Source organism: Chiloscyllium punctatum, chromosome 5 (genome assembly GCF_047496795.1).
Source record: "Chiloscyllium punctatum isolate Juve2018m chromosome 5, sChiPun1.3, whole genome shotgun sequence".
In the NCBI taxonomy this organism is placed as follows: domain Eukaryota; kingdom Metazoa; phylum Chordata; class Chondrichthyes; order Orectolobiformes; family Hemiscylliidae; genus Chiloscyllium; species Chiloscyllium punctatum.
Genome location: NC_092743.1, coordinates 21,363,522 through 21,380,916, shown reverse-complemented (window position 1 = coordinate 21,380,916; position 17,395 = coordinate 21,363,522). Strand labels below are relative to the sequence as shown.

The 17,395-nt window shown below is 41.6% G+C and overlaps 1 protein-coding gene across 23 annotated transcripts in view; it reads left to right on the top strand.

Annotated features, from left to right (window-relative positions):
- Positions 1-17,395, top strand: part of LOC140476938 (focal adhesion kinase 1) — a 556,498-nt gene that overhangs the window by 355,203 nt on the left and 183,900 nt on the right. For all 23 annotated transcript variants that reach the window (XM_072569910.1, XM_072569911.1, XM_072569912.1 and 20 more), the window contains 2 exons: positions 2,038-2,178; positions 5,410-5,487. In XM_072569910.1, the coding sequence (XP_072426011.1) occupies positions 2,038-2,178; positions 5,410-5,487 (219 nt within the window). The remainder of the gene's footprint in view (positions 1-2,037; positions 2,179-5,409; positions 5,488-17,395) is intronic.

The window sequence follows — 17,395 nt, the reverse complement described above, 5'->3', positions numbered from 1 at the left end:
ACAGAGAACACCGAACGGAGAATTCACCACAAAGGTTTACAGGAAAGCCACACACACAGACCAAGTCCTAAACTATGAAAGCAACCACCCCAACACACACAAACGAAGTTGCATCAGGACACTATTCAAAAGGGCCACAACACACTGCAGCACACCAGAACTGCAAAAAGAGGAAGAGGAACACCTATACAAAGTATTCGCCAAAAACGGATACCCTCGCAATTTCATCAACAGATGCCTAAGGGAGAGACAACGGAACGAGGACATGCCGCAACCCAAAGGACTAGCCACACTACCATACATCAGGAGCATTTCTGAACTGACAGCCAGACTACTGCGACCACTAGGACTCATAACAGCACACAAACCAACAGCCATGCTCAGACAACAACTCACCAGAACAAAGGACCCGATACCCAACATGAGCACAACTAATGTAGTGTACAAAATCCCATGCAAGGACTGCAGAAAACACTACATTGGACAAACAGGAAGACAGTTAACGATCCGTATACACGAACACCAACTAGCCACGAAACGACACGACCAGCTATCCTTAGTAGCCACACACAGACGACAAGCAACATGAATTCGACTGGGACAACACTACCATTATAGGGCAAGCCAAACAGAGAACAGCCAGGGAATTCCTAGAGGCATGGCACTCATCCACAGACTCTATCAACAAACACATCGACCTGGACCCAATATACCGGCCACTACAGCGGACAGCTTGAACTGACAACCGGAAGCGGCGGAGACAGGCCACTATAAATACCGGAGAAAACAGCACAGAAGCGCTTCACTGGAGGCTCCCAAGCACTGAGGATTTCACCTGGACAGGGGACGAAATGTTTGCAAGACAAATTCCCAGCTCGGCGAACAGAACCACAACAACGAGCACCCGAGCTACAAATCTTCTACCAAACTTTGAAGCAGATTATTATCTAAATGACAATAGATTGGGAAATGGGGAGGTATAACATGGCCTGGGGGAGCTTGTGTACCAGACAGCAAAAATAAGCAGAAGCAAAAAATGTGGTGCTGGAAAAGCACAGCCAGTCAGGCAGCATCCGAGGAGCAGGAGAGTCGACGTTTCGAGCATAACCTCTTCATCTGGAATGTGGTGGGGTGGGGGTGGCGTGCATGGGGGCTGAGAGATAAATAGGAGGGGGTGGGGCTGAAGAGAAGGTGTAGCAGGCAATGAAGAAAGCAAATGATGTGTTGATCTTTATTACAAAAGGATTTGAGTATTGGTGTGGGGATGTTTTTCTGCAATTACACAGTATCTTGGTGAACTCAAACCTGGAATATTATGTACAGGTTTGGTCTCCTGATCTGAGGAAGCACATTCTGGATATGTTGGGTGTGCAATGAATGTTTACCAAACTGATTCCTGGGATGTAAGACTGACATTTGAGGAGCGATTGAATTAGCTAGGATTGTATTTGCTGGAGTTCAGAAGAATGAAGCCAATAAAATTTGAACAGGACAGGATAAATGCAGGAAAGACCAGGCAGTCCAGTACCAAGGGTCAGTCTAATAATACAAGGTAGGCCATTTAAGACTGCGATAAGGAGAAATTTCTTTGCATAGCGAGTTGTGAGCCTCTTGAATTCTTTGCCATAGGAGGTGCTTGAGGCCAAAGGTCTTAGGGCTAAAGGGATCAAAAGAAATGGAGAGAAAGCGGAAAGAGAGAACTGAGTTTAATAATCAGCGCTAATCATATTGAGTCTTGAAACGAGCTGAAAGGGCCGAACGTCTTGCTCCTGTTCCTGTTTTCTATGTTTCAGTGACATGATTGAAGATGCACATCAAGTTGCTCGTACCACTAAATGAACTGGAGCAACGAGACATAATATTAGCTGTGATTTCATCATTAGCCGAAATTCCTTACATTTATAATAGTATAATCTAAATAATGGCAATAAAATTTTTAAGGATAAACTAACTATGTAAGGAGCTAAACATTTGAACTGAACAAATTAACTCTAGATTTTTGCAATCAATCTTAACTATTTCCAATTTCTATTTTAGGCCAAAACACTGAGGAAATTGATACAGCAATCTTTTCGACAGTTTGCTAATTTGGATGAAGTGCAAAGTGTTCTGAAATTCTTTGAGATTCTGTCTCCAGTTTACAGGTTTGACAAGGAATGTTTCAAATGTGCCCTTGGGGTAAGTTTGTACAGTGATGTTTAGACAGTTTATTTAAAAAAAAATAATCTTGTTTCCTAATATCTCGTGCAAGTATAGATATAGACTTCCAATGTAACAGAAGACGGATATGGCTGCATTATATTGTCAAATATGTGTTCATCTTCAAATTTTTTATTCCTTATGTGTGTATGATATTTATGCTGTTTTTGCTCGTGCTATTTTGGTTAATTTCTTTGCTTCCACAAATTTGTTGTGAGGAAAAGAATGACTGCTACATGTATACAAATTTATTTTCTCCACTCTATACATTGTGGAATGCTCTTAATGCGATCCAATTCAAAGTGCATAAACAAAATCTCGTAGCTGAAACAGAGGCAATAATTCTTAGAGTTCAACGAGTAAAATTCCTGTGTCTCCACATATATAGATTCCATTTTCCACATGGTCATCATCAAACCTTGTTCAACAGTAAATGATTGATCACCTTTCTACCATCACATTGCTTATGTTTAAATGTTTCTCAATTTTAATTGCATATTTCTTCCTTATTTTGTATTAATTAGTTATGTTTAGTAAAAAAAAATTTTCCATTATTTTAGTTTTCTTGATTGCATGCAATTAATAAATATTCATCCATTAGCATGCTAACTTAAACATTGGAATTTAAAAACACAGAAAACACAAATGTTCTTTGAACCTCACTTCAATGTGTGTTTGAAAGCAAACATAGAAAATAGAAACAGAAATAGGTTATTCATCCTCCTGCACCATTCAATATGATTGTGGTTGATCATCCAATTCAGTTCCCTGTTCCCACGTTCGACTTACGCTATTTGGTCGCTTCAACCTCCTCCTCCATCTTGAAAACATTTAATGTTTTGGTCTCTGCTGCATTCAATGGCAGAGAATTCCACAGGCCATCAACTCTCCAGGTGAAGAAATTTCTCATCTCAGTTCTAAATGGCCTACCTTGTATCGAAAGACGGTGACCTATAGTTTTGTATTGTCTGGTCATCGGGAGCATCCTGCCTGGATTTACCCTATCTTGTACTTTCCAAATTTTATAGGTTTCTATGAGTACTCCCCAAACCGATCCAGTTTCTCTTCATATGGTGATTCAGTGGTTAGCACTGCTGCCTCACAGAACCAGAGACCCAGGTTTGATTCCAGCCTCCAGCAACTGTCTGTGTGGAGTCTGAACATTCTCTCCACTTTGGTTTCCCAGCACAGTCCAAAGATGTGTAGGTTAGGTGAATTAGACATGGGAAATGCAGGGAGACAGGGATAGGGTATAGCGGTGGGCCAGTATGGGATGCTCTTCGATGATTGGTGTGGACTTGATGGGCTGCACAGCCTGCTTCCACACTGTAGAGATTCTATGATTCTGTGATTCATTAAATTTGTGAGTTTAACTCAACAGTTCTTCAGTTATTTATCTTTCTAACCTACAAGTTAACTAACAATTTTTCTTTCTTCTTCACGACTTTTCTGGCAAAACAGTAATTTCTGATATTTATCTAATACATTCACTATCCTGAGGTCTGTAACAAAGCTCTAAGTTTGTGAATTTACGCATGAAAAATAGTAGGAGCAAGCCAAACAATTCCTTAAGCCTACTCTGCCACTCAATAACATAATGGTTAATTCTCTGGCTCACTTCAACTTTATTATCTAATTCCATGTCCTTTAATTCCTTCAGAATTCAAAAGATCTCCTTATCACAGAAGTGTTACGGAGTAGAGGAGGCTATTCAGCCTTGCACTCATTAACTCCCCATAACTGTATGGATCATTTTATCCAAAATACTCTTCCAGTGCTGTCTTGAATAGCTCAAAACTGCCTCTACCACACATCCAAGCAGTGCATTTCATATTCTAACTACTCATTGAGTGAAAAGGTTTTTCGTCACTTCACCCTTGTTTCTTTCGCAGATCACTTTAAATCTATGTCCTCTTGTTCTTATTCCTCTTACAAGCAGGAATAATTTCTCCCTGTTTGCAATATCCAATCTGCTCATGATTTTGAAAACCTCTGTCAGATCTCCTCTTAGCTTTGTTCTCTCCAAATAGAAGTCCTAAATTCTTTACTCTATCCTCATAACTGAAGTTTCTCATTACTGGGACAATTCCAAAATCTAACAAATTCTGGAAGATTTCATTAAGTGTATTCATTATCTCTGCAGCCTAAGATATTAGGTCCAAACCTAATGGCAATTAGTCCTATTAATTTCTCCAGTACTTTATCTTTTGTGTTAAGTTATATTCACTATTCCTGATTTTTTTTTTAGTTAGCCTGTTGAGAAGACAGGCAGAGTATGTTTATTTAATATCTAGACTGTTTCTTTCTTCTCCATTAGAAGTTTTTCTTCCTGAATTTGAGGGACCTACGTTTACTATGCCATATTCTTTCTTTCCACAAACTCTTAAGATCTGCTTTTTTATATTTCTTGCTGGTCAACTCTATTTTTTTGCTCAGTTCTTGCTAGTTTCCAAGTCTTTCTCAATCTTAATACTAATCTTGGCAATGCTATAAGCCTTTTCATTGTAAATCTGGGCTGTAGAAATCTTCTCGAGCAAATGGAATTCTTCAGTGAAAATATTTGAAGCTCAAGTATGATAATTGGACAAAATTGTTGGCCAAACCAGATTTTTAAAAAATCAATGACTGAATTTCCAAGGTAACAGTCAGGCTACTATTTTGATTTGCTAATGGCAGGCATGACACTGACCAAATGTTATTGTATGCTTGATATTTCTCTCTCAGAATTCCACTGACAACTTCCTTGTGTCAAGTTGTAGCACAGGACCCTAGACCATTTAGAATGAGATTATTTCAAGAAATGTTTATCATAATAATAAGCAATGAGTTTGAGTGATGCAAATAGATGAGTGAGATCAATTACAGTGAGCATGTTGTATATGTTCTTCACTACATTTTATAGCAGCAGTCTCCAAATTTTAATGTAACTGGGCAATTTGTTTTTAAGTCTTAGACCAATGTAGATATATATAAAGAAGGATTGGCAATTTTGTTGATAAATTGTATTTTGAAAATTGATCCTACAGTTCTAATTTGACAGGAAATTCCAAAGTAATGGCTGTTGTCATATTTATGTAACATTTTTGAGCATGTGTAATTTACTTTGTATATGAAGTTTTTAATTCAGTCATATGTATAGTTTAAAGTAAAATTGACTTTTTACTTCAATTCTTATTAGTTAATTTTGTGTTTTGTTTTCACCCTAAACAGTCAAGCTGGATAATTTCAGTTGAATTAGCAATTGGACCTGAAGAAGGCATCAGTTATCTTACAGATAAAGGCTCTATGGTATGTAATTTTGGAGCATTTATTTCATCAAAATATTTTCTTAGCAAAGTGAAATTGCAATATTAAAAGTTCATGCTACTTTGAACCTTTACTTTGAAAAACATGGAATAGTATAAATTGAGGGTTTGGTTAAGAAAAAGAAGAAAGCATATGTCAGGTACAGACAGGATAGATCGAGTGAATCCTTAGAAGAGTATAAAGAAAGTAGGAGTATACTTAAGAAGGAAATCAGGAGGGCAAAACGGGGACATGAGATAGCTTTGGCAAATAGAATTAAGGAGAATCCAAAGGGGTTTTACAAATATATTAAGGACAAAAGGTTAACTAGGGAGAGAATAGGGCCCCTCAAAGATCAGCAAGGCGGCCTTTGTGTGGAGTCACAGAAAATGGGGGAGATACTAAATGAATGTTTTGCATCAGTATGTACTGTGGAAAAGGATATGGAAGATATAGACTGTAGGGAAATAGATGGTGACATCTTGCAAAATGTCCAGATTACAGAGGAGGAAGTGCTGGATGTCTTGAAATGCATAAAGGTGGATAAATCCCCAGGACCTGATCAGGTGTACCCTAGAACTGTGTGGGAATCTAGAGAAGTGATTGCTGGGCCTCTTGCTGAGATATTTGTATCATCGATAGTCACAGGTGAGGTGTCGGAAGACTGGAGGTTGGCAAAAGTGGTGCCACTGTTTAAGAAGGGTGGTAAGGACAAGCCAGGGAACTATAGACCAGTGAGCCTGACCTCTGTGGTAGGCAAGTTGTTGGAGGGAATCTTGAGGGATAGGATGCGCATGTATTTGGAAAGGCAAGGACTGATTCGGGATAGTCAACATGGCTTTGTGTGTGGGAAATCATGTCTCACGAACTTGATTGAGTTTTTTGATGAAGTAACAAAGAAGATTGAGGGCAGAGCAGTAGATGTGATCTATATGGACTTCAGTAAGGCGTTCGACAAGGTTCCCCATGAGAGACCGATTAGCAAGGTAAGATCTCATGGAATACAGGGAGAACTAGCCATTTGGTACAGAACTGGCTCAAATGTAGAAGACAGAGGGTGGTGGTGGAGGGTTGTTTTTCAGAATGGAGGCCTGTGACCAGTGGAGTGCCACAAGGATCGGTGCTGGGCCCTCTACTTTTTGTCATTTACATAAATGATTTGGATGCGAGCATAAGAGGTACAGTTAGTAAGTTTGCAGATGACACCAAAATTAGAGATGTAGTAGACAGCGAAGAGGGTTACCTCAGATTACAACAGGATTTTGACCAGATGGGCCAATGGGCTGAGGAGTGGCAGATGGAATTTAATGCAGATAAATGCAAGGTGCTGCATTTTGGGAAAGCAAATCTTAGCAGGACTTATACACTTAATGGTAAGGTCCCAGGGAGTGTTGCTGAACAAAGAGACCTTGGAGTGCAGGTTCATAGCTCCTTGAAAGTGGAGTCGCAGGTGGATAGGATAGTGAAGGTGGCGTTTGGTATGCTTTCCTTTATGGGTCAGAGTATTGAGTACAGGAGTTGGGAGGCCATGTTGCGACTGTACAGGACATTGGTTAGGCCACTGTTGGAATATTGCATGCAATTCTGGTCTTCCTATCGGAAAGATGTTGTGAAACTTGAAAGGGTTCAGAAAAGATTTACAAGGATGTTGCCAAGGTTGGAGGATCTGAACTACAGGGAGAGGCTGAACAGGCTGGGGCTGTTTTCCCTGGAGTGTCGGAGGCTGAGGGGTGACCTTATAGAGGTTTACAAAATTATGAGGGGCATGCATAGGATAAATAGGCAAAGTCTTTTCCCTGGGGTCGGGGAGTCCAGAACTAGAGGGCGTAGATTTAGGGTGAGAGGGGAAAGATATAAAAGAGACCTAAGGGGCAACTTTTTCATGCACAGCATGCTACGTGTATGAAATGAACTGCCAGAGGATGTGGTGGAGGCTGGTACAATTGCAACATTTAAGAGACATTTGGATGGGTATATGAATAGGAAGGGTTTGGAGGGATATTGGCTGGTTGCTGGCAGGTGGGACGAGATTGGGTTGGGATATCTGGTCGGTATGGACGGGTTGGACCGAAGTGTCTGTTTCCAAACTATACATCTCTATGATGCTATGCAGCCAGTGCTCTTTTGATAAAAAGCAATTAATATCTGAGAAACTGGAATGGGTTCTTCCGTTCACAAACAGAGGATTTTCTTTTTGTTGCCCATCTCTAATTCCCCTTGAATGGTTTGCTTGGCTATGGCTTAGGGCAGTTAAGAGTTAACAAATTGTTGAGAGTTTGGAGTCACATTTAGGCCAGATTAGGTAAGGATGCAAATTTCCTTCTGTACAGAATGTTTGTGAACCAGTTGGTGGTTTATGACGATTGACAATGGCTTCATGGTCACCATTACAGATGTTCGTTTCAAATATATTAAATTAATTTAAGGTCTGTCAGCTGTTGCTGAGAGAATTTAACCTGTGTCCCAAGAGCATTAGTGTGAGTGTTTCCGTTGCTAGTCTGTTAGCATTATTATGACGCCTCTCTTCATTAAAAAAGAAATGCAGTTGATGTGTTTGCACTTTCAGAAGGTGTTTGATAAAGTGCTACATGATAGACTTGTTCAAAAAAGTAAAGGGCTTAAAATGAAATGAGATTGGTAATAGATGGAAAGCAGAGTCAAGTGGTGCACAGTTATTTTTAGATTGGTGTGAGTGGTTGAGAAGGTAGTATACAATGGTGTCACCAGGTCTGAGGATTGGTATTAAGGCTTTTACTGATATTTATGAACAACCTGGATCTAAATATAAAAGTTGTTTTCCAAAAGGCTAGTTGTTGAGAGATAGAACTACAGCAGGTCTTCAAATACTTCTACACTTATTTGCAATTGCATATAGCAAGCATATATCTTCTAACCTACTAACCACATTTCTAGTATGTTCGTAAGAGCTAGAGACCCAGTTAAAACTCTCAGGGTGGCACAGTGGCTCAATGGTTAGCACTGCTGCCTCACAGCACCAGGGACCAGGGTTTGATTCCTGCCTTGGGCGACTGTTTGTGTGGAGTTTGCACATTCTCCCAGTGTCTGTATGGGTTTCCTCCAGGTGCTCCGGTTTCCTCCCACAATCCAAGATATACAGGTCAGGTGAATTGGCCATGCTAAATATAGTGTTAGGTGCATTAGTCAAGGGTAAATATAGGATAGGGGATTGGGTCTGGGTGCCTTACTCTTCAGAGGGTCTGTGTGGACTTGTTGGGCCGAAGGGCCTGTTTGCATACTGTAGGAAATCTAATCTAATCATTTTTAATTAAACACTTCTAAGATGTAATTAATATACGGTACTTAATTCCAAAGTTTGCAAGTAACAGACATTCAGTTTTTGCTTCTCTTTCATCTGGTGATGTGCTCAGGACTCCAAAACCCTCCAAACTACTTTAAACTCTTCCAGTAGCAAACCTCTCCATCAATTATTAATCCTGTCCCTGTTCAAGTTCAAAATGTTCAGCCTGGACAGGTTCCACCTTTGTCACAACCTGGATATTCTGAAGCCACTCAGTGACATCCTTGCTCCCAGGGAGTCACATCTGCATTTGCAGTTGCAGTAACATCTGCCTGCCTCACTAACTATTCGATCACCTATCATTATTGCTTTTTTGACCTGCCTCACTCACTCCTAGCATAGTTGTATAACCCACATCCTTCTGAACTTGTGAAGATTGCAGCAAATAGTGCAATCCTTTCGTTACTCAAGAGAAACTTTACTTGAAAAGAAATAACTTGCTGTATGCATTCACACATTTTTTGCTTCAACTGAAAGAAATGCTTTTCCTGTTGTTTCTGATGGCTATTCTTGACATTTTCAAACAAACTTAAGGCTTAGTGATTTCCATCTGGTATGTTATCAGCAAAATGTCTCTTTAATGCATTTGGCTTCACCAAAGTGAGATGTCACCCGGTTTCCATTCAAACTTATGGATTTTATTCATTTAAGCTTTAAATTCTTCTTTTTTTTTATTTCCTGCAAATTTCCTTATTTCCTTAAGTAAATTCTCCCCAGGAGCCAAAAAAGGGCATAAATACACAAAACCTTCTGGCCTAGTTAATATTTCTATCACGTTAGCCAGTTCAATACCGAGAAATATCACCTTCATGCAAGTCAATACTGTGGTTCTATCTCTTATGTTGTCAGAATTTAATTCAATATATAAATGTTTAAAACATTTTTTAAAAAGGTTATGCTCCCATTTAGATTCCAGTACTTCCCTGTGCAGGTGTTTATTGCAGTCAGTTTGTGTGAAAGACCTAAATATTTCCTGTAAACCTGCCTGAACTGGAGGGTCTAAGCTGTATTTCCCTTGGAGTGAAGTTTAGAAGAGGTGGGCAGTTAAGAAGGCACTTTTTCCAATAGATAAAGGTAAAGTTGCTGTAACCCTACTGGACCAAGCTCTATTCTCTCATTAGGAAGAAATGACTGGTAGTGGTTTAAGCAGTGGGTCACCGCGCATCACGAGAGTTCTTCATGGTATCTTCACCACCCATCAGGTGAGCAAAGAGGTTGAGAAGGAGAGTTCTTCATGGTAGCTTCAGCCAGTGTGGGAATGGAACCCATTCTGCTTTGCAAACCAACCATCCAGCCAACTGAGCTAACTGAACCCCGAATTGTCGTGAGTGTCAATAATCGGGCGATAGGTTTAAGGCAAGAGGTAGAGGACCAAGTGTAGAGTTGAGGAGAATCTTTATCATTCAAAAGGGTTTGTTCATAATTCTCTGAAGTCAGAAGTGCTAGTTAGTAGGGTGGTGAAAAAGGCATATGTGACACTTGCAATTTTCATTTGAAACATAGGTTACAAAAGCAGGGAAGTCAGGTTGGAATTTAAACTTTAGTGAGACCACAGCTAGAGTACTGTGTACAGTTCTGGTCACCACATTACACAGATCATCATGATAGAATCCCTTCAGTGTGGAAGCAGGCCCTTCGGCCCAAAAGTCCACACCGACCGCCAAAGAGTAACCCACTCAGACCTATTCCCCTACATTTAACTCCAGGCTAATGCACCCATCCTACACATCCCTGAACACTGTGGACAGTTTAGCATTGCCAGCCAATTCATCTCACCAGCACGTCTTTGGATTGTGAGAGGAAACCGGAGCACCCAGAGGAAACCCACACAGACAGGGGGAGAATGTACAAATTCCACAGACAGTTGCCCGAGGCTGGAACCAAACCTGGGTCCCTGGCGCTATGAGGCAGCAGTGCTAGCTGCTGAGCCACCGTGCTGCCCTGACAGAAAGGGTGTGAGGGGGATGTAGAGGAAATTCACAAAGATGAAAAATAAAAGTTATGAGGAATGGTTGGATGGCTTAGATTTTTTTTTGGAGCAGAGAAGACTGAGGGATGATCTGATTAAAGAGTGCAAGATTATGAGGGGCATGGACAGAGCAGATAAGGAGCAGCTGTTCCACCTAGTTGAAGGGCCAGTCACAAGGGGGGACATGTTCAAGATGAGGGGCAAAAGTTTAGGGTGTATATGAGGAAAAACCTTTCTACCCAGAGGTTGGTGACAACATGGAATGCAATATCTGGAAAGGTAATGCAGGTGATGTGATTGCCTCACATCACTTAAGTTAGTACCTGGATGAGCACTTGGTATGTCATAACATTCAAGCTATGGACCAAGCGCTGATAAAAGCTTAGGTTAAAAGTCAAGGATTTCTCATGTACCGATTTTTTTTTTCTTTGAGCCTGTAAATTTATTGCGCTAATAGGGTTATTCAAAGATCACTGTACTGAGCATGTCAATAGCTTTTGTTTCAGAACAATTGCAATTCCAACTACAACCACACAACTGTAATACTTGTTTAGAGCGCCACCTTGTGGACCATATTATTTAGTTACTAAAATATTGCTGTAATACAAAATATTGCTGTGGTGCTGGAAAAGCACAGCAGGTCAGGCAGCATCCGAGGAGCAGAAAAATCAACGTTTCGGGCAAAAACCCTTCATTGGGAATGAATTGCTATAATACAGTCAACTGCCCAAATTAAAGAAACTCAAGTACAAAAGCAGAATTCTGCAGACGCTGGAAATCTGAATTGAGAAAATAAAAGCTGGAATAACTCAACAGGGCAAGCAATATCTGTAGCCAGAGAAACAAAGTTAATGTTTCAGGTGAATGACCTTTCGTAGAATCATACAGCACGAAACATTCCTTTGGTCTGACTCATCCATGCCAACCCAGTTTCCCAAACTAAGCTAAGCCAACCCAGATGGCCTCCTCCTTCAAAGACCGCAATTTCCCCTCAGGAGTGGTTGACAATGCTCTCCACCGCATCTCCTCCACTTCCCAGTCCTCTGCCCTTGAACCCCGCCCCTCCAATCGCCACCAGGACAGAACCCCACTGGTCCTCACCTACCAGCCCACTAACCTCCAGATACATCGTATCATCCTTCGTCATTTCTGCCACCTCCAAACAGACCCCACCACCAAGGATATATATCCCTCCCCATCCCTATTAGCGTTCCGGAAAGACCACTCCCTCCGCGACTCCCTTGTCAGATCCACACCCCCCACCAACCCAACCTCCATTCCCAGCACCTTCCCCTGCAACCGCAAGAAATGCAAACCTTGCGCCCACACCTCCCCCCTCACTTCCCTCCAAGGCCCCAAGGGATCCTTCCATATCAGTCAGAAATTACCTGCACCTCCACACACATCATTTACTGCATCCGCTGCACCCGATGTGCCCTCCTTTACATTGGGGAGACAGGCCGCCTACTTAAGGAACATTTCAGAGAACACCTCTGGGACACCCGCACCAACCAACCCAACCGCCCCGTGGGTGAATACTTTAACTCCCCCTCCCACTCCGCCAAGGACATGCAAGTCCTTGGCCTCCTCCATCACCAGACCATGGCAACACGATGCCTGGAGGAAGAGCGCCTCATCTTCCGCCTAGGAGCCCTCCAACCACAAGGGATGAATGCAGATTTCTCCAGCTTTCTCATTTCCCCTCCCCCCACCTTTTCTCAGTCCCAACCCTCAGACTCAGCATTGCCTTCTTGACTTGCAATCATCTTCCCGACCTCTCCACCTCCACCCCCTCTCTGGCCTATCACCCTCACCTTAACCTCCTTCCACCTATCGTATTCCCAACGACCCTCCTCCAAGTCCCTCCTCCCTACTTTTTATCTTAGCCTGCTTGACACACCCTCCTCATTCCTGAAGAAGGGCTTATGTCCGAAACGTCGATTCTCCTGTTACTTTGCTGCCTGACCTGCTGCGCTTTTCCAGCAACACATTTTTAAGCTCTGATCTCCAGCATCTGCAGTCCTCACTTTCTCCTAAGCTGTTTTTCTTATCCAACTTGAAGGAATTGCTTTGAGAAGGGAGGTTTAGATTTTTTTTTAGAATGACATGCATTGATTTCCCCTGCCTCTGCTGCTTTAGATAAAGACTGGCCAATTTTAATTACAGTGCTAGTTGCAGCAGTGTCATATTATATGGTTTTAGGAAGTGAATTTAATTCCTTAGCTTCTTGTGAAAATGCACTTAAATCTTTTAACTCTTTATTTCCAGAGATCCTTGTCCTTGACCCCAAACTGTTAATAATATGATTGTCTCTTTGAGCAATAAATATAGTGACATTGGACTCACTGCAAGGAGAATGCCTCAGCTTTTTAAAGCTAGTAATTTGTGGTCAGATGCACTCCAGTACATATTAATCAGTATTTATTTTTATTTTGGCAGTTCCCTAAATGGAGAAAAATACCACTGTAATTTATGGAAATGAATTTGTTCTTCCTATAACACTGTGTCCATGATTTCCTTAGATAAATTTTTACAGCAGAGTGTTGTCTACCATGTTTTAAGATTGCCTTTTCAACTGTTTATTGATTAAAACTGTCATCTGTTGTAAGATCATTGAATTTTAATTTGCCAAATATGTCATAGAGACATAGAGATGTACAGCACGGAAACAGACCATTAGGTCCATCTTGTCCATCCTAACCCAATCTAGTTCCATTTGCTAACACTTGGCCCATATCCCTCTAAACCTTTCCGATTCATACACCCATCCATATACTTTTTAAATGTTGCAATTGTACCAGCCTTCCTCTGGCAGCTCATTCCATACACACACCACCCTCTGTGCAAAAAAGTTGCCCCTTGGGTCTCTCTTATATCTGTCCCCTCTCACCCTAAACCTATGCCCTCTAGTTCTGGACTCCCCCACCCCAGGGAAAAGACTTAGACTACTTATCCTCTCCACGCCCCTCAGGATTTTATAAACCTCTATAAGGTCACCCCTCAGCCTCCGATGCTCCAGAAAAACAGCCCCAACCTATTCAGCATCTCCCTACAGCTCACATCCTCCAACCCTGACAACATCCTTGTAAATTGTTTCTGAACCCTTTCAAATTTCACAATATCCTTCCAATAGGAAGGAGACCAGAATTGCACGCAATATTCCAAAAGTGGCCTAACCAATGTCCTGTACAGCTGCAACATGACCTCCCAACTCCTGTACTCAGTACTCTGACCAATAAAGGAAAGCATACCAAATGCCTCCTTCACTACCCTATCAACCTGCGACTCTACTTTCAAGAAACTATGAACCTGCACTCCAAGGTTTCTTTGTTAAGTTTCTAAGTCCTGCTCTGATTTGCTTTTCGAAACTGCAAAGTGCTGCATTTATCAAAATTAAGCTCCAACTGCAACTCCTCAGCCTGTTGGTCCATCTGATCAAGAACTTATTGTACTCTGAGGTAACATTCTTCGCTGTCCACTACACCTCCAATTTTGGTGTCATCTACAAACTTACCAACTATACCTCTTATCTTCATATCTAAATCATTTTTATAAATGATGAAAAGTAGTGGTCCCAGCACCGATTCTTGTGGCACTCCACTGGTCACGAGCATCCAATGTGAAAAGCAACTCTCCATCACCACCCTCTATCTTCTACCTTTGAGCCAGTTCTGTATCCAAATGGCTAGTTCTCCCTGTATTCCATGAGATCTAACCTTGCTAACCAGTCTCTCGTGGAGAATCTTGTCAAACGCCTTACTGAAGTCCATATAGATCATGTCTACCGCTCTGCCCTCTTCAATCCTCGTTTGTTATTTCAAAAAACTCAATCAAGTTCATAAGATACGATTTCCCATGCACAAAGCCATGCTGTCTATCCTTAATCAGTCCTTGCCTTTCCAAATACATGTAAATCCTGTCTGTCAGGGTTCCCTCCAACAACATTCCCGCCACCGACATCAGGCTCACTGGTCTATAGTTCCCTGGCTTTTCCTTACAATCTTTCTTAAATAGTGGTACCATGTTAGCCAAGCTCCAGTCTTCCAGCACCTCTCATGTGACTACCGATGATACAAATATCTCAGCAAGGCACCCAGCAATCACTTCCCTACCCTCCCACACAGTTCTACGGTACACCTGATCAGGTCCTGGGGATTTATCCACTTTTATGCATTTCAAGACATCCAGCACTTCCACCTATGTAATGTGGACATTTTCAAGATATCATCATCTATTTGCCTGCATTCTATATCTTCCATGTCCTTCTCCACAATAAACACTGATACAAAATACTCGTTTAGTATCTCCCCCATCTCCTGCGGCTCCACACATAGGCTGCCTTGCTGATCTTAGAGGGGCCCAATTCTCTCCCGAGTTACCCTTTTGTCCTTAATGTATTTATAAAACCCTTTGAATTCTCCTTAACCTATTTGCTAAAGCTATCTCATGTCATGTTTTTGCCCTCCTGATTTCCTTCTCAAATATACTCCTCCTGCTTTTATACTCTTCTACGGATTCACTCGATCTCTCCTGTCTATGCCTGACATATGCTTCCCTCTTTTTCTTAACCAAAACCTTAACAATCACTTAACTGTCATCAGCTATGGTTGCACAGTTTTAAATAGAAGGCTAGATTTAACTCTCCCTTACTGTTGAATTTGAAGTTGGGAGTGCTTCTTAAATCCAGTGGCTTTCTTGCCCATATCAAAGTTGTGCAGGGCAGGGATCGTATTGAGTGCCAAAATTACTTGGGACCCCATTGAGGCCCTTTAATTGTTTAATTAATACCCAGTTAACAATCTCATCACACCATCACTTGGAATTAACTGGCCACAGAAGAGGCTTATGCTATCTGTCCAGCTGCTGGCACAGCACATACTCAAATCATATCATGATGCTGACCTTCCCGTGGACAGTAATGTTAGCACAGTGTCCTGCTCGCATGCCCCACTTGTCTGTCCTTGGCAGGCTACAAACCTTTCGCGAATTGCAGTATTTCATATTCAAACTAGGCAATTTACATCCTTCAAGACTTCGTCATAAGTTTCGTACCTTCAAATTGTGTACCAACTCTTTCCCTTTCTTTTAGCTTTGCTTGTTACATTCTCTGTTACCATGCCGTCTCTCCCCTCCCTAGCTCCATTGGGACAGTATTTTTTTCAACCTCACACCATTGTTAGACACACCATTGTTGTGCCATTCTCCTATTCCTATCACTTAATCTGAACTATCAACATCCTTTCTTCCCTAGCACGCCAATCCACCCCCCCCCACTCTCTCCAAACTAAATGTTGCCCCCTCCACAATTTACTTTAGCTCCAATCAAGAGTCATCTATACTTGAAATATTAGTTTGCTTTCTCTCCATGAATGCTACCTTGATCCGCTGTGATGTCCAGCATTTTTTGTTTTCAGTACAGATTCCAGCATCTGCAGTAATTTGCTCTTATTCTGTCGAATGCTGCATGTGTGTGTCGAGAGCTGCTAACCTCTAAGTGGCTGGAACTTATCTCAGGCAGGATTTTTTTATCCAGAAGAGGGAAGTCATTCCTCCAGCCTAATTGGTGTTAAAAGTCTGTCAACACATCTACCCTTAGATATGGGCTCAAAATCGCTCCCAATATTCCAAAGGTGGTCTGACCAGAGCCTTATATAGACTCAGCAGTCCAGAGTCATAAGGTCATAGAGACATACAGCATGGAAACAGACCTTTCAGTCCAACTTGTCTGCACCATCCAGACATCCCAATCTGACCTAGTCCCATTTTCCAGCATTTGGCCTATCCTTGCTCTTGTATTTTAGCACTATTGAAATGCATTTGTCTTTCTAACTGCCAATTTAACCTGCATCTTAACCTTAAAAGAACTCTGAACTGGCACTCTTGTGTCACTTTATACTTCAGATTTGAAAAACCTTTCCCCATTTAGAAAATAGTCTGCATCACTATTCTTCCTGCCAAAGTACACAACCTCTCGCTTTCCAATATTGTATTCCATCTTCCACTTCTTTGCTCATTCTCCTAATCTGTCCAAGTCCTTCTGCAGCCTCCCCATTTCCTTATCTACTTGTGCCTCCACCTATCTTTGTATTATCCGCAAACTTAGCAACAATGCCCTCAGCTCCTTTGTTTAGATTGTGGCCCCAACACATGAATAGATGTGGCCCCAACACTGTTCCTTACGGAATTCAGCTATTCACTGGCTTCTGTCCTGAAAAGGATCTCTTTATCCCCACTCTGTGTTCTGCTAGTCAGCCAATCCTCTATCTGTTTCAATACTTTGCCCCTAATTCCATGAGCTCTTACCTTATTTAGCAGCCTCCTGTGCAGCACCTTGTCAAAAGCCTTCTGGAGGTTCAAATAGATCATGTCCACTGGCTCTCCTTTGTCTGACTTCTTTGTTGCATTCTCGAAGAATTGTAACAGATCGTCAGGTATGATCTCCTTTGAAGCTGTGCTGACCTAACCCTATTTTATCATGCACTTCCAAGTACTCTGAATCTTATCTTTAATGGACTCTCAAATTTTACCAACTACTGAGGTCGGGCTAACCAGCTCATAGTTCCCTGTCTTCTACCTCCCTCCCTTCTCAAACAGGGGTGTTACATTAGCCATTTTCCAGGCCT